The sequence below is a fragment of the Hylobates moloch genome, unplaced genomic scaffold (genome assembly GCF_009828535.3).
Source record: "Hylobates moloch isolate HMO894 unplaced genomic scaffold, HMol_V3 SCAFFOLD_5, whole genome shotgun sequence".
NCBI classification, from domain to species: domain Eukaryota; kingdom Metazoa; phylum Chordata; class Mammalia; order Primates; family Hylobatidae; genus Hylobates; species Hylobates moloch.
In genome coordinates this window covers 89,251,150-89,275,483 of record NW_026652280.1, presented here as the reverse complement: position 1 = coordinate 89,275,483, position 24,334 = coordinate 89,251,150, and the positions used below count along the sequence as shown (strand labels likewise).

The window sequence follows — 24,334 nt, the reverse complement described above, 5'->3', positions numbered from 1 at the left end:
CTCCAAAATCTATAATTTGAGTGCTGACATGATGCTTGAAGGAAATGGTCAATGGAGCATTTCAGCTTTTGGATTTTCAGATTTGAGAGGCTCAACTAGTAAGTGTAATGCAAATAGTTCAAAATTTAAACAAATCTGAAATCTGAAATACCTCTGGCCCTAAGCATCTCAGATCAGGGACACTCAGCCTGTACCAGACTGGGAAAGCACTCAGCACAGTGCCCGGCATACAGCAAGAGCCCAATGCTAGCTGTGATTATTATGAAAATGGGTTCCCCCGAATCTACAATCTATAGCTTTGAACTAGTAATTTCTTATTTTTAAAATTACTACGTCTACTATGAATAAGCGTGTAATGATCAGAAGGCTGAAAAGGTGAGAGAATGGCAAGCTGTTACATTTGCCCCAGTGTTCTGTGAAAACCGCTAATGACCAATTTCCAATAGAACAATCATCAGTAAGGTGCTAGGTCACTTTAAACACTTCCATTAAAACACCAACCATTCATTATCATACAACTACATAATGCTACATTTACGTAAAATATGATAGGTACTCTTCAATACATTATGGAGATACAAAGATATGTTAAATTACTAAACAATTTACCTTTCTACGATGTTTCCTTAAATCACTAGGCTGATAGATGCATGCAAAGAAATGAAGAGAAACCAGATTTACTATACGCTTTGAAGTTAAAAATTCAAGGATCAGTATAAACAAATATATTAAAATAGAAATGACAGGAGACAGGATTTAGAGAAAATGTAACTGATTATGGAAACATTTTTTCACCAAAAAATTTAAATATAAGTTATTAAAGGTTTATTAGAGAAACACTATAAATTATTACTTACATAAAATTCTATTTCATGTGTTTTATTAAAATATGGCATTCTATATAATAAAAGGCCCTAACAATCATCTGTTCTAAGCCAAACCTCTCTATAACTTAGTTTTCTTTAATAAAAATCCATGTTATAATTAAAAATATTCCAACTGATGAGGAAGTTACTGCAATACCAATTATAAAACTGAACAAACCTACTTTTAGTTAATCACCTGTTGGACATTAATGTAAAATCCTTACCTAGAATTTGATTTACCACTTTTCAAAAATAAATTTATTGCTTAAAGCAAGGTATCCTGTGAAAATATGTAAGAACAAAAGCTAGCATAATATTAGGTAGAATCTTTACATCCATCCTATGATTCACATAAGATATTTTAATTTAAAAACAACCTATTAGAGATAGTTGATGAGATTCAACAAGCTGATGAGATTTACAGTCTTGAATACAATCATAAGAACCAGAAAGCATACTATTTGTGTCAACAGCTTCCATTAATTCTACGCTTAGATTATTTATGTAGGAAACACTTATGAATTACACAAATCCTACATAATTTGCGTAAAAACACTCTTAAACACCTATGTCTTGCCTGTATCCATACTTACTATATAGTAATACACTAATTTAAATTACCATTGAGAAAAAGATACTTTTAACTGAGAAAAAAACAACCCATTAACAAAGTCATCACAGCACAGACTCACACATGATCGAACACACACAGTTGCGTGGTTACCTGAGCATGCTGTGAAGAATCGCTATAGCATGGGGTGGAACTGGGAGGGGAGGTGGATAAGTAAACTACAGACTGATGGGGACCTGAGGTCTGGATTAAAAATGAATCTGGAGATGGCTAAAATAATAAAACAAAAGGATGACAGGAAATCAAAACCAATGACGTAAGCATAGAGACTGTCAGCCAGCATACGGAATTACAAAACCAGAAAAAATATATATACATACACAACTGTTTTTTACAAATTCTCTGGACAGAAATAAGCACAAACCCACAAATAAAACAGTCAAAGAGTTTAAAATATTACCTAATTAGTAGATGATGTAAATTATAAAAACAGTATTTCAAAACACTGCAAAACAGATTAGTTACCACCTCATATGCCACTAAAATGATTCACCGTCGATTTAATTGCATGCTGGCTAACAATACAACTAAAAACGAAAATAGATGGTAATGGGAAAAAATATGATAGAAGCACAGTTAAAAAGCAAATGGTGTAAATATGAAGTATTTCATTGACAACACATTGACAAGTCCTAAATATACAAGATAGTTTTTTTTTTTTTTTTAGATAAAGATGGGGTTCTCACTATGTTGCCCAGGCTGGTCTCTTTACTCCTAGCTCAAGCAATCTTCCCACCTTAGCCTCCCACAGTGCTGGGATTACAGGCATGAGACACCGTGCCAGGCCCACAGGAAAGTTTTAAACATTCCTCAGATCTGCACACTTTGCAAACACCAAACACCAGAAGGTCATCGCATTTCCAGGTGAGAGGTGACCCTAAGCTGTGAAGGGAAGAAGCCCATCTGCTTCCTTAGGGAGCCACGAAGCAGCTGGCTTGTTCACGGCTTCACATGCAGAACCCATTTCACGTTTTTCTTTTTTTTGGTAGTAGATGCCCTGGAAGCTGGTTCGGCACTCCAAAAGGAAAGAAATGCACTGACTCCCTTTGTACATTTTCCCATATGCTCTGATGTCTGCCTTTATTTACTTTTGCTAAGTGGTTTTTCCTAGAAAACAGAAAATATTTCCCTTTCTGGCTGCTGTACTTTGCAAAGCTGTCATGCCTAATGTCACACAAACAAATGGTGGCATGCTAGCCTGGTCATCCAAATATTAAACTTTTTTTAAAAATATTTTTGGGGATTTGTTTTGAGACAGGGTCTCACTCTGCTGCCCAGGCTGGAGGGCAGTGATGCAATCATGGCTCACTGTAGCCTCAACCTCCTGGGCTCAGGTGATCTGCCCACCTCAGCCTCCAGAGAAGCTGGGACTACAGGCACACACCACCACGCCCAGCTACTTTTTGTAAAGACAGGGTTTTGCCATGTTGCCCAGCTGGTTTTGACCTCCTGGGCTCAAGTGATCTGCCCACCTCAGTCTCCCAAAGTGTGAGGAATCACAGGCGTGAGCCACCACGCCCGGTCCCAAATATTAAAATTAGTTTGTCATAATTGAATGATTAAATAGTAACTAGTTTTTATAATCTTGAACCTCTTAGAATAATGAATGTACTTGATTTTCTTGTGGGTAGATCTGTAGTGTCCAAGATTTCATACAGGTATGCTGAGAGCAGCCACAGCAGGGAAAGGGCGGATACGTACAAGGGTCATGACGCCCAGTCTGTCCACTTCCCGGGCTGGGCTGTGAGGGATCCTTCGTGGGGTGGAGCGCCCACTGCCCGGAGGGGAGGAGCTAGCAAGCGAGGAAGCAGGGTAGGGGGGAATGGAGCTCATTGATCTAAAACGACCAAGATTGTCTAGACTTCCGCTGCCAACTCGACTTTCAATCTCCTCTGCCCGCTGCTCTGTATTTTCTTTTTCTTCCTGAATCAACCTAAAATAAAACAAAAGCAGTCAGTCCTCCTGTTTCGGCAAACAGATTAATGTGTTTGCATGAGAAAAACCACGCTTATACTCTGTATTACTATGAGTAAACTCCAATAATAAGTTGCTCAAACAATGAACACTTCAGCAAAAATGTTCTACTCTCTTTTTTATTTATTTATTTATTTTTCTTTTGAGATGGAGTCTCGCTCTGTTGCCCAGGCTAGAGTGCAGTGGTGTGATCTCAGCACACTGCAACCTCTAACTCCTGGGTTCAAATAATTCTCCTGCCTCAGCCTCCTGAGTAGCTGAGATTATAGGCACGTGCCACCATGCCCGGCTATTTTTTCGTATTTTTAGTAGACACGGGGTTTCACCATGTTGGCCAGGCTGGTCTCGAACTTATGACCTCGTGATCTGCCCGCCTCAGCCTCCCAAAGTGCTGGGATTACAGGCGTGAGCCACAGCGCCTGGCCAAATTTTTAATTTTTTCAGACAGGGTCTCACTCTGTCATCCTGGCTGGAGTGCAGTAGCATGATCATAGCTCACTGCAGCCTCGAACTCCTGGACTCAAGGGATCCTCCTGCCTCAGCCTCCCAAGTAGCTGGGGCGACAGGTATGCACTACCATGCCTGGCTCATTTTTAAAAAATTGTTTGTAGAGACGAGGTCTTCCTATGTTGCCAAGGCTGGTCTCAAACTCCTGGCTTCAAGACATTCTCTAACCTCAGCCTCCTCCCAAAGTGGTGGGATTACTGGCATGAGCCACCACACTAGCCTCAATCTTTTTTAATATACGACATCTTACAACAACAAAAAGTAAACTTTCCATTGAGTCTTGTTGGTTCTGGATATCATTCACATTTGATTTTACTTATTTACACAAAAATTCTGCAGAAGGCTGGATGGCAATTTTTCCTATGGTTGCAATTAATAATTTCCTAAGTAATATTTTAAAATTTTATGACCCTTATCTCCCCTATTCTTAGAGCAAAGCTGAAGAAATCTACAGATTTCAACTGGAAATCAGGAACTCTAATATAAAGAACAGATCCACAAAGCAATTAGGAGTTTCCCAACACTTAACTGTTTAGACTAAACAAAAATACTGAGTTGGTTCTTTTTTTCAGTTTAAATTTGAACCAGAGTGTTATCTGATGGGATTCTCTACCATCCCTCATCTAAATTTCTGGATTCATGCCAACCACGCTACATTAATTTGTAATTTGAGATTAACGCTCCTCTCCTAGAGTGTCATGGATCACTAGACAGCAGTTTTAATATTTGACTGTGCCAATAATAATTATTCTAGTATTAAAATATAGAAACCTGCAATAACCCTTCCAATTAAAGTTCTACTTACATTTCTAAGAAAAGTGCTTTTTGATCATTATTAATAGAAGAAAATACACAAGTCAGTGGACAGAACACTTACATCAGGTCAACTTTCTGCATAAAGAGGAAACACTTTTATCTAGCAATAAGTCATAAGAAATAAAAACAAAAGGTATATAATCCTTTCCCAGCTCCCATAATGATGAGGAAAGACGATCTTTCTGAACGCCTCATCACACTAATTATTTTGCACCTCCTCTTTCAAAAAGCCCCCATGCCTGGCAACAGATGCTGCAGGGGCCTCTTCACCAGTTTTCAAGGTGGCACATGAAATGGGAGTTATAAAGTCAAAAACACAGGCAGCACACCAACTTCTTACTTTAGAACGTACAGCCCTATTTTTTTCTTTTTAATCAAAAAAAAAAGCTGGAGTAACATAGCTCTTGTTGATGTTTCTCTTAACCTTCTCTTCTTTACCTCCTGCTCTCTCTGACCAGGACTGGCACCTCCACCCGTGTAAACTTCACAACCAAGTCCTGGCAGCACCCCACCCAAACCTGCCGCAGGACTCCATGCACACGCCTGCTCCTCACTTGGATTCAGGCTGGCCAAGCGGCACATCAGGCCAGGGCCCGAGGGTAGATCCCAGGCACCCCCTGCTCACACTGCTGTGTCCCTAGGCCAAGCCAGCGTGGGCAGGGTGTACCGGTCTCTTCGTCAATATAAAAGCAATTCTTGGATTCCATTCTACAGTTGGCCCGTTTTGTAAGTTCTGCATTATAACTGCTAAAGTTGCTAAAGAAAACCCCTTTAAAATACTGATGAGACAAGAAAGATTCAAACCTGCACTCTGAGCACTCACTGTCCATGTTAACTTCACACAGGGAAAGGCACACTGGAGTAGAGCCATGCACTCCTGAAGAGCTCCAATGTTCTGTGCCAGGCCACTGTGTGATGGGACCTGAACATGGGAGGCTCTGATGTACGCACACTCATCACAGTGCCTGGCCTAATTTTTGTATTTTTTGAGACAGGTCTCACTCTGTCATCCTGGCTGGAGTGCAGCAGCATGATCATAGCTCACTGCAGCCTCGAACTCCTGGGCTCAAGGGATCCTCCCGCCTCAGCCTCCCAAGTAGCTGGTGCGACAGGTATGCACTACCACGCCTGGCTCATTTTTAAAAATTTTTTTGTAGAGATGAGGTCTTCCTATGTTGCCAAGGCTGGTCTGAACACAGCCCTGGCTCAATTCCTAGTCTCCTCCGAGCCAGTGTCTTCCTCATCTCAAGAAACAGACTCCATCCTTCTGGCTGTTCAAGCCCAAATGCTTGGAGTCATCTCTGACTCCTGTCTTTGCTTCTCACCCTGGATCCAATCCCTCAGCAAATCTTGTTGGCACTCCATAACAATACACTGAACACGCTCCACGTGCTCCTTCTCCTTCCTTCTTCACGCCCCTGCTCAGACGTCACCCTCACTACACTGTCTCCCTGGCCTCCCTACTTAAAATTCTTATTCCCCTGCTCACTCCACAACTCAGGGCTGCCCTGAGTCCCACTTCCGTGCTTATTACCATTTGACATACAGGGATGGTTTAAAAATATGTCCACAAACACTTTTAACACTCGTCCCTTTAAGAGGTGGAGGGTGATTCTCACCCCAAACCCTGAGTGTGGGCAAGACTTAGTGCCTCACTCAAATGAATAGAATAGAGCGGAAGTGAAGGCTGCGGCTTCCAAGACCAGGACTGGAAAGGCTGTGGGACTTTCTCCTGTCCTAGAGTACGGGCTGCTTGCATCACAATGCAAAGACCCTAGAGCAGCCCCGGTGGCCAGTTCCAAGTGGTGGGTGATGGCCCCGAGGCCTCCTGCCCCAGTTGGGTCTTTCTGTGGCTCCAGCCTTGCCAGATTGAGCCAGGACTGTCCTGCTCTGCTGCTCCTGCGCTCACAGGAGCTGTGAACTACGAAATGTTCACTGTTTTAAGCCACTGAGCTCCGTAGTAATTTGTTACACACCAATAGTCAACAAACACACATTACCAGATTCTATCTGTTGACTGTTTGTGTCCTCTGGGACGCAGGCATTCTTCCTGTTTTATTACACACTGCTGCAGCCCTAGGACTCTACAGGTCTGTAATGGGGCCTGGCCCAAACTAGCTGTTGAGTGACTATGGGGGCTAAAATTACACTTGCGTGTATTCAAACAAATGCTGCTGAACAGACCAAAGTAAGAAGGTAAACGTTCAAAGGTGAATTCTTTTCACTAGATGACGAATATATGTATTCAATTACTTCTTTTATTTTTTAGAAACAAGGTCTTACTCTGTTGACCAAGCTGGAGCGCAGTGGTGCAACCATAGTCACCATAGCGTTGACCTCCCAGGGCTCAAAGGATCCTTCTACCCCAGCCCCAAGAGTAGCTGGGACTACAGGCACATACCACCATGCCCAGCTAATTTCTTTGTTTGTAGAGACAAGGTCTTACTATGATGCCCAGGCTGGTCTCAATCTCCTGGGCTCAAAGGATCCTCCTGCCTCAGCCTCCTGAGTAGCAGGGACTACAGGCACACACTACCACAGCCAGCTAATTTTTTTTTTGGTAGAGACAGGGGTCTCCCTGTGTTGCCAAAGCTGGTCTCAAGCTCCTGGCTTCAAGTGATCCTCCCAAAGCACTGAGATTACAAGTGTGAGGCACTGCACCCGGCTATTTATTTTATTTTATTTTTTGAGACGGAGTTTCGCTCTTGAAGCCCAGGCTGGAGTGCAATGGTGGTTTCTCGGCTCACTGCAACGCCTCCCAGGTTCAAACGATTCTTCTGCCTCGGGCTCCCGAGTAGCTGGGATTACAGGCACCTGCCACCATGCCCAGCTAATTTTTTGTATTTTTAGTAGAGATGGGGTTTCACCATGTTGGCCAGGCTGATCTCAAACTCCTGACCTCAGGTGATCCACCCGCCATGGCCTCCCGAAGTTCTGGGATTATAGGCATGAGCTACCCGCACCTGGCCTACTCATTTATTTTTAATCACTACTTCAAATCCATGATTATCATTGTATTTAAAAGTGACTGTGTTTTTATAAGAATTCCTATTAAAAGAAAAAAAAAAAAAAAAACTACAGAGGCCAGGCACGGTGGCTCACACCTGTAGTCCCAGCACTTTGTGAGGCCGAGGCAAGAGGACTGCGTGAGGCCAGGAGTTCAAGACCAGCTTGGGCAACACAGACCCTACCTCTTAAAAACAAACAAACAAACAAACAAAAAACCCTATTTTAAAAAATGTTCTAAAAGCTAAACTCTTAGCCAGAAAATAGAAAATGAGAGGAGGGCAAGAAAGCAATGACCTATCAACATTTTTATCCCAAAGTAGTCTGAAAGCCACAGGATAAGTAGGTAACTTTCACATAAGCAGAGGTATTTCACACAAAGACCTTGCCTTGGAAGGCTCATCTCGCAGGGCTGCCAGACGGCCTTTCTGCGGGCGCCGCAGCACTGCACTGGTGCTGTAGGAGTCTGTGTGGCCATCTGCCATGGGGAACCTGAAATCTGGGACACTGCCCAAGTGGGGTCGGCTGAAACATGAAAAATAAGAATGATCATTATTAGAAGAAAAGGAAATAAACTCTCTTTTAGTTAAGGCAGAATCTATCAATTTGGAAAAGTTATTCCACACAGGAAAGGGTCTCCAGGGAGGGCACTGCTCTCACCTGCCCCAAGAGCTACATGTTGCCTACTCCAGGCCAACAGTTTTAGTCTCTCAGCCCTACCAGGTAGAAAGCTCTCCAGAAAAAGCTGTGCAGATGGCCACGGTGATGAGCCACAAGGAGCCCAGCTGTCTAGGATGAGAGAGACCCCGGGTCCCCTGAGACCCCTCCTCTGGGTCCAGGTGTCCGGCTCTGCATTTCTGCTCCACTTTCCCAGGGCTGACGAGAAACACAGCCACACGCCACTGCTGGCCTTCAACTGCTCTGCAATTGTCCCACCCGTGCCAGCATCTGTGGTGTGAGATCTTGGGATCTGTCATTCTGCTCTTACATCATCAGTGTCACACTCTGCTGGGCACCTAAATTAAGATATCCAAATATTAACTGATCAAAACTCCTCCTGTTTTGGAGTTTTGCCAATGATGTGTCTCCTCAGTACCAAGCTCTAACCTTTGAGTTACTTTATTCTTCTCTCTCGCTTCCTACTAAGCTACAGGTTCCTTGAGGTCACACCATTAGCCACATCCAGTTAGGCTGCCCACATAGCCAAGAACTGGCCTGCCACAGGTGCTGACAATATGGCTGCTCACTGGTTAATACCATACCCATGATGAAGTGAAGCACCTCTTAGCCTCATCTGGTCTAGTTCGGCCCTCAATGCTTCAATGTTTAGGACAAGCTGATCCTACAGAAAAGCAAAAGACTTACATTACCGCTATCTCTTTCAGATTTTAAAACCACTTACTTCAAATGTGCTCAGATGCTGAGCATAACCCTAACAGGTTAAATCAGCAGCTACAAATACCAAACATTTTAATGCTGGGAAAATTTTCTCCAAGAGTACTGCAGTAAACATAAACACTTAGACTATTATATTAACTTTGTAAGCCCTAATGAATGAAAAGCTGTGTCTTAGTCACAGAAAAGCTTTTAAGAGGATAAACACCAAACGATCAACAATTACTAGCTTTGTAGAGAAGCAGACTCTTTTAGGGGAGAAGGGGAACAATATTCACGTCCTGTGCATCTCTGTATTGTGTTTAATTGTCTTACATCGAGTATGCATCCATCCCTGTGTCATGGGTATACTTGATCTCATTTCTAGAGCTGTGCTGTCCAACACTGTGGCTACTGAGCCCTTGTAATGGGTTAGTCTAAATGGAGATGTGCTGTGACTATGAAATACACAGTGGAAAAAGAATGTAAAGTAGCTCAGTTCTGTTTCTATTAATACATTATGAAATAATAACATTTTACATATACTGAATTAAATAAAATAGATTTTACCTATTTCTTACTTTCTAAAATGTGACTATTAGAAAATTAAACATTACATATGCAGCTCATATTATATTTCTGTTGGACAGCACTGTCATTGATGCTAATATTTTAGCTTCAAATAAACCCAGAAAGGACTCCAAATTCTGAACAATGTGCATAGCCAGACTCAAAATACACCTGAAATACAAAGGCATTCAACATACAAGCCTGAGAGTGCTAGAAACTTATGGCAGTGGACTATGAGAGCCACAAACCAAGCTGCTCTCCACTGTCAGACAACTGCAGTAACTATCATCATCATCAACTCAGTTCAACTCAGCTCTTCATGGATTTAGAGAAGACTTCAGTACCTTATCATGTTGTGTTTCTTCTAATTGCTTTTTTGCATTTTCAACTTCTCTTAATAGAGAATTCTGAAAAAGACAGATAGTCCTTTAGTGTTTCTTTAAAATGTCCCATTTAAATGCATAGCATGGCTGTATTCGTTTAAAAAAAAAAAAAGGGGACCACAGAAAGGGAACGGAGCAAAAGAGCACACCAGCAAGCACTACTATAGTCCCAGAGTTAGACCGTGAGGCGGCGACACCTTCTCTCATATCTCTTACTAATATAACATCTACTCCTCACCAACTGAACTTTCTAAAGGTAGGTATGTCAAGTTCATGGTGCAAGTTCATTTTAATCAGTTAAACTGGCTTATATTAACTTCTAGGCTTTACAATTTCTTGGTCACTTGGGAAACCTAAATTTAAGTTTCAAATGTATAATTAAAATCAAAGATAAAAACACTGCTCCATTAAGGCTGACCCACTGATCAAGGAGGTGAGTGGGATAACGACTCTGTATGGTCTCTGGAAATGCCCTCCATGGTCAGCACCGTGTAAATAAATGTGTCATGCAATGAGCAGGAATCATTAGTCTCTCAGATGAGCAGACCCCAATCCTAACAGCCAATCTCAGGGCAGTTTCTGAGTCCCATAGCTAGGGACACTGCACAGTCAGGACAGGCTTTATCAAATGGGAATCCAGCTTCTGCCCATTAGAGCTTCTCTGACACAGATTCTAGGATATCCCTTTGCTCTGGTGACAGCTAACATGTTTGCATGATGACAGTGCTCAGAGTCCAGGCTTAAACTTTTTCCAAATCAAATGAAAAAGAACGAAGGTAGAGGTTGGAATATTTATTTGGTTTCAGCTGACTGAACTCTTTCTAGTACACGATACAACCTAAGTGTCCTATTTATTAATGAGACAGAAATTAACTTTTTTCTTTTCTTTTCTTTTCTTTTGGAGACAGGATCTTGCTCTGTCACACAGGCTGAATGAAGTACAGTGGCGCGATCTTGGCTCACTACAACCTCCACCTCCTGGGTTCAAGCGATTTTCATATCTTAGCTTCTCAAGTAGCTGGGACTACAGGCGGGTGCCCCCAGGCCTGGCTAATTTTTATATTTTTAGTAGAGACAGAGTTTGGCCATGTTGGCCAGGCTTGTCTCGAACTCCTGGCTGAAGTGATCTGCCCGCCTCAGCCTCCCAAAGTGCTCGGATTACAGACGTGAGCCACTGTGCTCGGCCAGAAATTAACTTCTAATGCATGAACAATAAAGAGGTGAGGGTTGGGCCCAAAAAATGATCCTAGTGCAGGGGCTGGCAAACTAGAACCTGACGGCCAAAACCAGCCCACTGCTTGTTTCTGCAAATGAATTTTATTGGAACATAGCCACACCCATTCATTTACATGTTATTTATGGCTGCTTTTGTGCTAATTACTTGATTGGCATAAAATTATTTAATTACTCATAACTACTAAAAGCCTAAAATATTTACTATCTGGACCTTTATAAAAACCACTTACCTACTCTCATTCTAGGGAATAAGAATGATAAACAATTTCCCATACATGCAAATGGGGCATGGACTTAGCAAACAATAAGTTAATTCAGTGACTGGATAACTGTGTGTACCTTTTCCACTTTAAAGAATAATTCCCATTTTCGGTAACAGCTGCTAACCACTGTTACACATGCCTGCTCAGGGGCAGATAAGCAGTCTTTTGGCAGAGGGTGGGAAAGCTCCAGCGATGTCCGTGTTATCTAACCTACCTTATCTTCCAAAGCAGCCATTCTCTCTTTAAGATGAAGTTGAAGCCTCTCATTAGATTCTGAAAGCAGCTTGTCAACAGTGTCTGATAAACGTTTATTATGTTCTTCGTTCATTTTTTCTCTTTGCCTTGCCTAAAGCAGGAGAAACAAAGTCTTATAAACCTCACGTAAATCCTCGATCATTATTTTAAAAGCACAAGGACCAACAGGGTGATATGCGTGCCCTCCCCTCCCCCAGCTGCTCCCCGCACTGCCATCTTGAGTGGACTTTTGCACGGTGACCAGAACCGACTCATGGACACTGGGAACATGGGACAAGTCTTGGAGAGGTCATTAACTAGAAGGTCCCACTGCTCCTGCAACAGGACTCCTCAGGAATGTCACTAGTTGTTAACTGTCAGAGGGACTTAAGGAGCAGATTTATAGCAGATATTTAGAGGATGAGCCTGTCTCCACGCTGGTAGAGGAATTTCCCCTTATGTAACTAAAAGCTTGGGTCTGGATTTGGGGAGGAAGGGTGAATTTAATTTACAAAGCAAAAAAGTTAAAAAAGTTAAAAAGTTTGTTTTGGAAAAAAAATTAGCGCTAGAGAGACTTTCATATTTTTCCTTTATATCTTTACATTGCTTAAATTTCCCATAATGGAAATTTACATTCAAAAATTGTAAATAATTACCTTAAGTAATTTTAATATGTAGTAACAAAACTGACATGTCTATTATTTTATAAAACCATAATCAAGTTCATGGTTTAAAACCTTTGTTTCTCAAATGACAGGCAGAAGGGGACAGGCAGTGTCAGTAGGTGGCACCTGTCCAGGTGGCACCTCCATGCCCTCATCACCCAAGTGCCCTTGTAGTGCTCAGGGGGCTCCTCCCAGGCAGGGGGCAGTGGCACGGAGTTACGATGTGCACCCGAGTCATGCTGCCCAGGCAGGAGGAGAGAGCCAAGAGACCGCGCCATCAGCAGTGCATTCGCCCCCCGTGCGCCCAATTTCTGCACTGGGAAAACATGGGTAGTGACCTCTCCTTTTCTCATAAAGTCTAACATGTAGCAACTATCATTACCTGAAAGGGTCCAGCACATCATGTGGCATACAGAGTATCACATACTTCCTCTTAGGAAAGAAACAATATCCTTCTTTGTGCTTATTTTCTGTCAGCATTTAAATAATTTTTAAAGAACACAGCTTAAAGTTCACTGTTGTGTCTGTGAGCATGAGTGTACATTTTGGAAGGGGAGGTGGGGACTGCCTAAAATGTAGCCTCTCAGTGGGAGTCGGAATCATTGTTTCCCAGAAGCTCCTTTGACTCTCTGCAGGGCATGGCCAAGAATACAGATTTCTGGTGAAAACAAAATCTAGTAGCCTTAAATTAATGTTATAAAGCGGGCTGATGTGACAGTGCAAGAGTTCTACAAATAGATGCTGCATGCTTCCTTTCTCCACCTACTTGTTAAAGAGAAAGCCGCCCCAAACCCCAGGCCTGGTACCAGCTGGCCCTGGGACTGCTCTTGCTATAACTTTTTCCTGGATGTTCCATATTGACATCCACCCAGCTCTTTCAGGAAAACAATCTTAGGATTCAACGGACAGAAGTCTCCACTGCCACACTCCTTCCTAATGCTTTTTACTGTAGCTCAATTACGGTGTTGCTCTTGCTTAGAAACATTCATTCCAACATGCCATTATGTTTGGAGTATTTTAACCTGGCACAGAGGTCAGGCCTCTGACCTGCATGTGGGAATTCAGTGCCATATCCTAGGCAAGTGGACTAGTCATCCAGGACAATGGACCTGCCTCTACATTTGTGGGGCGGGCGGGGGTGGGGGCACGCTGGTACCAGAGCTACCTGGAACAGTTCCCCTCATAGGCCGCTAGACAAGCAAGAAGCATTTTTGGACACCTGAAGTACTGCCTATGATCTCAAATTTCTTCCGCGGCTCCCAACACTGACTGAAAACTACTACTGTGTGGGATGTACACATTAACAGGCGACTCACAGATGAGGGCGCAAAACAAAAGCACACGACCAGAACTGAGCTGGAGGACCAATATCTCAGTCAGGGGTGGGAGGCCCCGAGCTCCCCACAGCCGAGCAATGCCCTTGCAGCACCCACTCAGCGCCCCCACCCTCAGGGCTGCATGCTCACCCGCTGCAGTTCTTGATTCTTCTCCTCCAACTGTGCTTCCATCTGCCGTAACCTTTCTTCAATGTTGCCGTGTCTCTCTTCAGCCTGTCAGCAGAAACAGTGTAAGCTGACGTCATCCTTACACTTCATTAACGACATGCTGCATACCACTGCAGTGGCAACAGGCGCAACATGCTGTGTGTGGGCTGCTCCACCATACTAAATGGAAAGCACGTACTCATCCATCAACACAGCCTATGGGGCTTCACGTGCTGGGCCGTGAGGTGGCTGGCCCTCTTGTGTTGGTGATTCTGAAGCATGGCTGCTGCTGGCGACTGACTGCGTGTTTTCCCCCCAACCCCTATGCCCAATCTCAATGGAGTCATGATTCTTCCATCCTTAGACTGCTTCTGGTTAGTAAGCATGGAAAGCAGAAAGCAGCAGCAAGCACAAGCAAGGAGCAGTGCACCCATTCTACCTTCCTAAGCTTGGAAGTAAGTTCCAACAGTTTAGCTTCCTTAGCAGCAGAGCTCCCAGAAGACAAAAGGTCAGACTACAAAGCCGACAAGGGACAGGAAAGATAACAGGGGAGAAGAGAAATCGAGACTTTAAAAACAGATCATAGAGTGGGAGGAAAGGTTCTCTTACAGCTGTTAGCAACAAACTTGCTAGAAGGAACAGGTCTATGAGCCCTAAAACCATCTGAATGGTCCAGAAGGATGCCCTCCCCAGCAGCTTGAAAAGCTTGAGCCAGAAGACTCAAGACGACGGACAGGGGCCTCGGCTCCTGCTGCTCGCCTGCCTGGCACTGCAGTGCTGGGCTCCCCACACCCCAGAGGCTGGGTGTTTGCCCGGTGATGCGCTCCCTGGGCTCTCGCCGATCCCAGGACCTATGACAGCATTTGCCTCTTTAGCTGCTTCCCCCATGAATGGTGAGAACTTGGAGGGACTGTGTCTTGCACATGCCTAGTCAACAGTTGTTGGACAAATGAATAAATATTACTTAAAAACACATTTTTAAGTAATTTCAAAATAATAAAATTACTTAAAAATGTGTTTATTAAGAATTTATCTTGATGGTGTTTTTTAAAGAATGGCATCTTCCTATTTCTGAGAAAAACTACCCTTCTTTTACAGAGGCTTCTATCCTATGCTTAAGCTGGTGACCAAAACAATTCTAAAAAGCAGTAACTCTCAGATCACACGTGCCATGGACAAATAGTATACAGCTCTCAAAACCAAGGGAGACTTTGGGATAAAAAGATCATGTCCGGCATTTACAAAGTGTTCCAATCTCAGATGAAAGAGCACTCAAACCAAATCCGTGCTCTTCCATGGATTTAGGTGCTGATGTAATAAGAACAGTGACAAACAAGGTACACAGGCAAGGCACAGTCACAGGCCTGGCAGCCGAACCAGAACGAAGCTCATGACACTACCTTGGAAAGCGCTGCCACCCTCTGGGCCAGCTCCGCCTCCACCTCGGGAAGCGTCTCTGCCTTCCTCAGTGTCTGTTGCAGCTTTTGCTCTGCCAATTCCAAGCGCTCCTGTAACTGGCGGTTTTTATCTTCAGTCTATAAAATGAGAGCAAAGCATCAAAATGCAACAAATCTTCTAGCTGTATCAGTTTTTAACAGATTGAAACAAACTGAAATGCAGATACAGACTAAGAGAGTCATGATGGAAGAGCTACAGTGATGGGAGTTGCTTCTGGGTCAGGTTTTTTTTTTTTTTGAGACAGAGTAGAGTCTTGCTTTGTCACCCAGGCTGGAGTGCAGTGGCACAATCTTGGCTAACTGCAACCTCCACCTCTCGAGTTCAAGCAATTCTCCTGCCTCAGCCTCCTGAGTAGCTGCAATTACAGGCATGTGCCACCAGGTCTGGCTAATTTTTGTATTTTTAGTAGAGACAGGGCTTCGGCATGTTGGCCAGGCTGGTCTTGAACTCCTAACCTCAAGTGATCTACCCGCCTCAGCCTCCCAAAGTGGGGACTACGGGTGTGTGCCACTGTGCCCGGCCTGGGTAAGGTTTTCTTGCTGCCAGGAGTACATGCCCACTTTCCTGGTCTTGGTTTCAATGTGCAAAACACCTCTTGCCAAAGTGTTTGCTTTTCCTAAATAACTTCTAAGAAGCTTTTTTTGTTTGTTTGTTTAAAGACAGAGTCTTGCTCTGTCACCCAGGCTGGAATACAGTGATGCTTGTAATTACAAGAGTAAGTATGGTTTACGAAACCATGGGAGACACAGTTTCTTACTACAGACTTCATTGCCTTTTTTTTTTTTTTTTTTGGAGACAGAGGCTAGCTGTGTCGCCCAGGCTGGAGTGCAGTGGCGCAATCTCGGCTCACTGCAACCTCTGCCCCTTGGGTTCAAGCGATTCTCCTGCCTCAGCCTCCTGAGTAGCAGCTGGGATTACAGAAGCACGCCACCACGCCCAGCTAATTTTTGTATTTTTAGTAGAGACGGGGTTTCACCATGTTGGTCAGGCTGGTCTCAAACACCTGACCTCATGATCCACCTGCCTTGGCCTCCCAAAGTGCTGGGATTACAGGCGTGAGCCATCACGCCCGGCTGCATTTTTTATTTTAGAGACGGGGTCTCATTCTGTGGCCCAGGCTGGAGTCCAGTGGCACAATCATAGCACACTGAAGCCTTGAACTCCAGGGCTCAAGTCATCCTCCCTCCTTAGCTTCCTGAGTAGCTAGTGCTAAAGGCACATGCCACCATGCTCAGCTAATTATTTATTAATTTTCTGTAGAGACAGGGTCTTGCTATGTTGCCCAGGCTGTTCTCACATTCCTGGGCTCAAGCGATCTTCCCGCCTCAGCCTCCCAAAGTGTTAGAATGACAGGCATGAGCCACTGCATCCGACCAAGACTTCATTTGTCGTACTATTCATTTATCATAGTGCTCCCACTTAGTTACAAATAGCCTACTGCCTTGAAGTTCTTTGCCACTCTCTGCTCCTTTGGTAAAAATGCTAACAAGCAATAAGATTAACTTTCAATTTCAACAAAAGAAAAAACTGAGGACAAAATGGTTAAATCAAATCCCACGTAATCAAAACCTCTAAACTGAAGGAACTCCCACATGTCTTGAACATAATAGTCTAAGGTCATAAAAACTTGATGTTTGGACTTAATTTCCAACATGAAAATGAGAGAAAAAGGGTCTTTAACTTCATTAATAATTAACTGAAGCCAGACAAAGGTCGATAAAATCCATTACCTGTCGATGCATAGAATCTTTATTTGCAATTTCATTTTCAAGTTTATCATTGAGGTCATGCACAGATGTGGCTTCACGCTGTGCAGCGAGGTAGCGTTTTTCAAGAGTAGTGATTCTCTCTTCCATGTCTTCCTTTTGGGCCATGGCCTAAATTAGGTATTTCAGAGGGAACAAAAAAGTAGGTAATTAACGATTACACATTAAGATACTTAAGAGAGAAAAAAAACTGAACTAAATCCCAAATTTCCAATCAAATTAAAAATTAGCATCCTCAGGCCAGATACAGCAGCTCACTCCTATAATCACAGCACTTTGGGAGGCTAAGGTGGGAGGATGGCTTCAGGTAAGGAGTTCAAGACCTTGTCCCTACAGAAATATTTTATTTTGTTTTTTGAGACAGAGTCTCCCTCTATCACCTAGGATGGAATGCTGTGGTGCAATCAAGGCTCACCGTAGCCTTGACTTCCCAGGCTCAAGGGATCCTTCCACTCAATCTTCCCAGTAGCTGGGACTACAAGCGTATACCACTATATCCAACTAATTTTTAATTTTTTGTAGATATAGGGGTCTTACTATATCACCCAGGCTGGTCTTGAATTTCTGTGCTCAAGAGATCCTCCTTGGCCTTCCTTTGGCCTCCCAAAGTGTTAGGATTACAGGCGTGAGCCAGTGTCCCTGGCCAAAAACATTTTAAAGAAACAAAACTTAGCCACACATGGGGGCACGCCCCTGTAGTCCCAGGTACTTGGGAGGCTGAGGCAGGAGGATTGCTCGAGTCCAGCAGTTCAAGGCTGCAGTGAGCTATGATGGCGCCACTGCACTCCAGCCTGGGTAACAGAGAGAGATCCTGTCTCAAAAAAAAAATAATAATAAAAATAAAAAAATAGTGTCCCCAAAATTAAATCGATGAAGATGTCAGTTTTCTCAAATGTGAATGAAAATGTAACTACTTCAAATATCATAAATAGTCACCTACACGATTAACAAAGACTTGTCTCTCTTAATACTGTGTCTGGCCACTCAGTTGACCAAGCTTTCCCATTTCTACATAATATTATAAAAATATATACACTCAAATATCTAAATATTTTTCAAGGAGGTGAAAGTGTCCTCAAAGAAGACGCAGTCTATGTCTGCCTCACGCTACAAATGGTCTCACACAGGACAGGGTGTGGCCTCTCTCAGTGGACACAGTAGTGAGATACAAGTCCCACTTTCTAGGATAAGGGTTGGATGAACTCACATACAATTACAAGACTCAGGCATACCGACAAATGGAAACAGAAGTACTAGTTTAATTCAATTGGATGCAACTACCTGAAGTCTACAAGATGATTACTATACAGTATCAAACACTTAAGGCTAGGACCAGAACTTTTTGCTTGTGAAATACCTGTCCTCCACCTCCAGAATTCACTATTTTCAAGTTGTTCCCTATTTATAAAATGACTAAAGTTAGCAAAGTCTAAATATTACAAGTGATAGGGGAAAAAAGCTCAACATCACTGATTAGAGAAATGCAAATCAAAACCACAATGAGACACCATCTCACACCAGTCAGAATGGCTATTGTGGAAAAGTCAATCAATAACAGATGCTGGTGAGGTTGTGGAGAGAAAAGAATGTTTTCCTGCTGTTGGTGGGAGTATAAATTAGTTCAACCATCGTGGAAGACAGCATGGAGATTCCTCAAAGACCTAAAGATGGAAATACCAACCCAGCAATCCCATTACGGGGTATAAACCCAAAGGAATATAAATCGTTCTATTATAAAGACACACGCACACGTATGTTCACTGCAGCACTATTCACAATAGCAAAGACAAGGAATCAACCTACATGCCCATCAATGACAGACTCCATAAAGAAAATGTGGTACATATACACCATGGAATACTATGCAGCCATAAAACAGAATGAGATCATGTCCTTTGCAGAGACATGGATAGAGCTGGCGGCCATTATCTTTAGCAAACACAGGAACAGAAAAACAAAATACCTCATGTTCTCACTTATAAGTGGGAGCTAACTGATGAGAACACAGGGACACACAGAGGGGAACAACACACACCGGGGCCTATCAAAGGGTGGAGGGTGGGAGGAAGAAGAGGATCAGGAAAAATAACTAGGCTTGGTACATGTGTGATGAAATAATTTGTAAAACAAATCCCCAGCACACAAGTTTACTGACGTAACAGACCTACACACGTACCCCAAACTTAAAAGTTAAAATTAAAAATTAAAAAATAAAAGTGATAGGTCTCAAAAGAATTTCAAAATTCTCTGCATATTAATCTCTGCCACATAATCTCCTGCTGTAGCCAAAGAATAGAATCTAGTAGGTGACATACTACATGCAAATGTTCTTCCTGTGGTGAATTTCTACATGAAATTACTCAACGTCAAACAACCAAACTGAAAAGCAGACATTCAATAGTTGAGGTGCCTGACAAGGGACAAAGCGCAGGTCAGAAAGTGACAGGAAGGGCACCTGAGAAAGCACTCAGCCTCACTGTTTCATGATCAGATAGTTTCTCTCTCTTTTTTTTTTTTTTTTTTGAGACGGAGTCTCGCTCTGTCGCCCAGGCTGGAGTGCAGTGTCCCGATCTCGGCTCACTGCAAGCTCCGCCTCTCGGGTTCACGCCATTCTCCTGCCTCAGCCTCCTGAGTAGCTGGGACTACAGGCGCCTGCCACCACACCTGGCTAATTTTTTTGTATTTTTTAGTAGAGATGGGTTTTCGGCGTGTTATCCAGGATGGTCTCGATCTCCTGACCTCGTGATCCACTCGCCTCGGCCTCCCAAAGTGCTGGGATTACAGGCGTGAGCTACCACGCCCGGCATTCATGATCAAATAGTTTCTCAGTTATAATGGTAGAAATATTTGTCAGCAATGAGTATACTGCCATGTATTTTTGCTATATGATCCTGATGACCCATGTAGAAGCAAATTCCACTCTTGTTTGTCTGACCATTAATATTCAATGCCAGGAATTCCTTGAAGGAGCAGGTCAGAAAATGAGAAGACCGCCAGCAACACCCCCTCCCACAGTTAAGAGACTATACTCACATTGCCCTACGTGAACTAGCACAGCCAGTATCAATGTCTGCTTGCTAAGTATGTGTGCAACAGAAGGCAATCTGAACATAAGAACAAATTAAGACAGCCTAGAAATTGCACAGATGAAGAATCTACAAACAAGGACATTAAAGAATATTAAAGCAGCACAAGTAGGAGGGGCCAGTGTGGCGTCCACTCCATGGTCATGTCAGTCAGTGGGACTAGTTCTCTACTTTGAAGAGCTCAGGGACAGGAGATTTCACAACAAAAATGGGGAGGTAACTTATGGCAGTTTCACAGCACTCTCTCTTTTTCAATATAACTTATACAATAATCCAAAGGTTGAAAGTAATTGGGAGAGTAAGGGACAAAAGGAGAAAAAAAATCATTTAACTAAAACATCCCAAACATTCAACTTCATAACAAGACCGTAATTTTTGTTATTGCTCACTTCACGGACATCTCGTTGCAATTTTGTGTTCATTTCTTCGGATTTGATGAGATCTTTTCTAGCGGTGTCCAGATCCTCTTCCAGTTCTGTCACATGACTGGAGAGGGAGGCCAGGCGTTCTTTCATTTGGCTCTGTTCCCTTGACTGCTTACTTATGATTTCTTGGAGCTCAATTACTTTAGCAAGGTCTTCCTCGTGGCTTAAAGAACCATCAGAAGATCTCTGATAGGGGGAAAAAAAATCCTTAAATACCCTTATTTGGTGAGCTATAAAATAAAAATACTTCCAGGAAATAGCTAAAATCAAAACTGACTTATGCAATCTGTTGGATTACACAACTTTCATGACCACTTCAGCTCTAAGCCGGTACTTTAGCAACTGTTTTCCACATAACCCGACACATACTGTGAACAAATGAAATCAAACAGAATAAAGAGAAAGCCTACAGACTTGCCTTTCCATTCGTGCTTGGTGTATTTTCTTGTTCATGGTTTATGTCCAGCACTCCATCTGTTAGTGTTTTTTTCTGATTATTCTGTTCTTTAAGAATCATTAGCTGAAACCAAAAAATTGAATATGAGTGTAAAATACCTTACATAAGAGAAATAAGTAAAGATAGCAAAACTCCTTTTGGAAAAACACAACTAAAAACTGCTTAGCATAGTATAAAAGAGAAAGCATATGGCAATGCTACCTAATCCGAAAATAACCAGATCATTAAAGATGGAATTTATTATCCACTGGCCAGATGAATCCTTAGGTAACCATCGTTTTCTAGTCCTTAAAATGACTCAGATAGGCTGGTCCTCAATCGGGAAGATAAGTAACATGTGATATGTACAACTACAGTCCTTATACTTCTCTCTCTGCAACCTCCACCTTCTGGGTCAAGCAATTCTCATGTCTCAGCCTCCCAAGCAGTGGGATAAAAAAATGCCACCATCCGGTAATTTTTGTTTCACCACATTGGTCAGACTGGTCTCAGAACTCCTGACCTCAGGTGATCTGCCCGCCTCAGTCTCCCAAAGTGCTGGGATGACAGGCGTGAGCCACCGTGTCTGGCCTTATGCTTCTTTTAATAATTAAAGGATAAAAATAAACCCCCCCCAATTCAACTCATGATGAAGCTCAAGCTTACCTCTTTGTGTGTGGCACCTAATTCCTCTTCTAACAAACTACATCTTTCAAGTGCTACTCGTAATCGCTCTCTCACCTGAAAATAAAAGGGGTTGAGTTTGTGTGTGTGTGTGTGTGTGTGTATACTGTTTATTTTATTCTTAATATATAGTTAAGTGTAATATATACACTTAATGTATATATTAGTGTAATATAACATAATACAATACCATTAATGTCTGTCATTGATCTTACTGTCAAGAAAACTTGTTAATGGCTCTAAATCAAGTTTGAGAAAAAGAAATCTTCCCCCGAAATATGAGGTTGTTGCAAAAGTAATTGCAGGTTTTGCCACAATAAGTAACAGCAAAGCCCACAATTACTTTTGCAACAACCTAATACTACCCAATTCGTAAGAGCAAATTAATATATATTAGTAATTTTAAGACATTTATGCCAATTATTACTTTTTAAACCTACAAAACCCTGTCTTCTTAGAGAAGTTATTTCCAAGAATTCAAGAAGCTTCAAAAAGTAAAAGTTACACCAACACTTGTGAAGCTGGCCTAACACACGGCATGTGCACAAACCAAGACTTATGTGGCTGACGGCACCTTTTCATCCAGAGCTTTATGGTGCTCAAATAAGGACTTCAGTGCTTTCAGCACTTCCACTTCGCTGGACACGCCTGCTGGAGACTGCGCTTGTCTCTTCACCACGGTCATCCTAAGAGACCGCTCATGCCTGGAGACAAGGCATTCCAAATGCTCTAACAGCAGCTGAAATAAAAGGCCAAAATAAAGACTCGTTAAAGAGCATTTTTAATTTCATGATTGAATCTGGGGCAAATAACTCCTTTACAGTCTCATACTAAAATGAAGTCCCTTCAATTCCACAGAAAGACAAATTCCTCTCAATTGTATTAAAATATCATAAATTCTCATCACAAATTTCAAGCCATGAATGTGTGATTATGCTGACTAATCACAGTCTGCTCAGTGGGAAAAGGTATGAAAAGTATTTCAGGCCGGACAGAGTGGGTCGTCCTTTCGTTCTGAGACAGCGCCCCTCCTCCTGATAGTGGCTCCAGGGACAGGCGGTGAACAGAAAGGTCACACTCACCCTGGTGTTATTCCTTTCTGCTTTCAGTTCAGCAATTTCTTCTTCCCTTTCAAGGAGCTGTTCCCTGCATACATTGAGTTCTTTAGTAAGTGCTGCAAACTCCTAGAAAATCACAAAACAAAATTAAATAAGTAAGAAAGACCCTCTAAAGAAAGCCTTTCATCAAGGCTCCACAGTCTTCACGCAAAGGCAACCTCATTACAAGTTATGGGGAAGGGATCTTTGTGATCCTCCAGAGAAAGAGGGCATCAATGGACTGGCCTAAGACCACACAGATTCCCTAATAAATCACAACACTGACAGACCATCTGACTTCCCCCTAACCCTGGGCCCTGGGACAAGGACAGCAGGGAAAGAAGGGGAATCCAAGTCCACCTTCTCAGCAGCCAGAGAAGTCCAAAACATTTTCCTGAACAGGATCCTGACATGAACTGAATGAAGACATTTTTAAATGACTCACAGACATGTGATCTAGAGTTGCTGGAGAGAGAGGAAAGAAGGCCTAGAAGGCCACTACCCCCGTCCTAGCCTCCTTTTCTTCCTTTTTCTTTCTGAGACAGGGTCTCATTGTGTCACCCAGGCTAGAGTGCAATGGTGTGACCATGGCTCACTGCAGCTTCGACTTCCTGAGCTCAAGTGACCCTCCCGCCTCAGCCTCCCAAGTAGCTGAGACCACAGGCTTGAGCCACCGCGCCCAGTCTCTCTTCTAAAGTAATATTTCTTCTGCAGGAATCCCTACTGTGGGTAATCAACTTCTAGCATGACAGCACAAGAAGCTCCACTGACCTGCATGCTCCCAAGGAAAACAGGTGAACATTGTAAGAAAACAACTATTCGAAGACTCTGGAGATCGTTCTAAGGGTTCACAGCAAACAGCTGAAAATTCAGTAAGACAGGCCAGAGTCTATTGTATTTGAACCAAGACTGCTCCCTGCCTCGCCTTTCCAGGTCAGTGAGGCAGCGACTCTGTTCCAGACTGCTGCAGCTGATAATGTAGTGCCCTCTCCCCCAGCTCCATCCCGCCCCAGCTACGTGGTGCTGACGCTGCACCCTGGCTAGTGGAGCCATGGGCAAGGGGGGCCTTCCTACCTCTGTCCAGCCTCCACTCTGGAATGGAGGCTCAACTTTGAGTGTGGCAGGCTGAGAATACCGGGGGTCCTAATCAGCTGTGCCTTGGCTCTGTAAGACAGTGGCTGCCAGGGCTGGAGTGACAAGCTGAGAGGGCCCTGGCTGCCGCCATAAAACCAGGGGCGTCATTCAGGGAGAAACAAGTTTGGTGACATTTAAACCTAAAGGCACTCTCTTTAAACCTAGGAGCAGTGGAGGTCCTAGTGAAGGCAACTGGAGGTGTGGGTTTAATGGAGACACAGCCTGGACTGCGGCTGGCT

At 43.1% G+C, this 24,334-nt stretch overlaps 1 protein-coding gene across 1 annotated transcript in view; it reads right to left on the bottom strand.

Annotated features, from left to right (window-relative positions):
• PPFIA1 (PTPRF interacting protein alpha 1) overlaps positions 1-24,334 on the bottom strand; it is a 111,628-nt gene that overhangs the window by 33,012 nt on the left and 54,282 nt on the right. Inside the window, exons 3-18 of the mRNA XM_058439710.1 lie at positions 22,947-23,048; positions 22,439-22,603; positions 21,847-21,921; positions 21,163-21,264; positions 20,709-20,930; positions 17,198-17,344; positions 15,410-15,544; positions 14,449-14,523; positions 13,992-14,075; positions 11,841-11,972; positions 10,089-10,151; positions 9,063-9,142; positions 8,179-8,325; positions 5,233-5,359; positions 3,199-3,426; positions 610-639 (exon numbers count right to left, since the gene is read on the bottom strand). Coding sequence (XP_058295693.1) covers positions 610-639; positions 3,199-3,426; positions 5,233-5,359; positions 8,179-8,325; positions 9,063-9,142; positions 10,089-10,151; positions 11,841-11,972; positions 13,992-14,075; positions 14,449-14,523; positions 15,410-15,544; positions 17,198-17,344; positions 20,709-20,930; positions 21,163-21,264; positions 21,847-21,921; positions 22,439-22,603; positions 22,947-23,048 — 1,914 coding nt within the window. The remainder of the gene's footprint in view (positions 1-609; positions 640-3,198; positions 3,427-5,232; positions 5,360-8,178; positions 8,326-9,062; positions 9,143-10,088; positions 10,152-11,840; positions 11,973-13,991; positions 14,076-14,448; positions 14,524-15,409; positions 15,545-17,197; positions 17,345-20,708; positions 20,931-21,162; positions 21,265-21,846; positions 21,922-22,438; positions 22,604-22,946; positions 23,049-24,334) is intronic.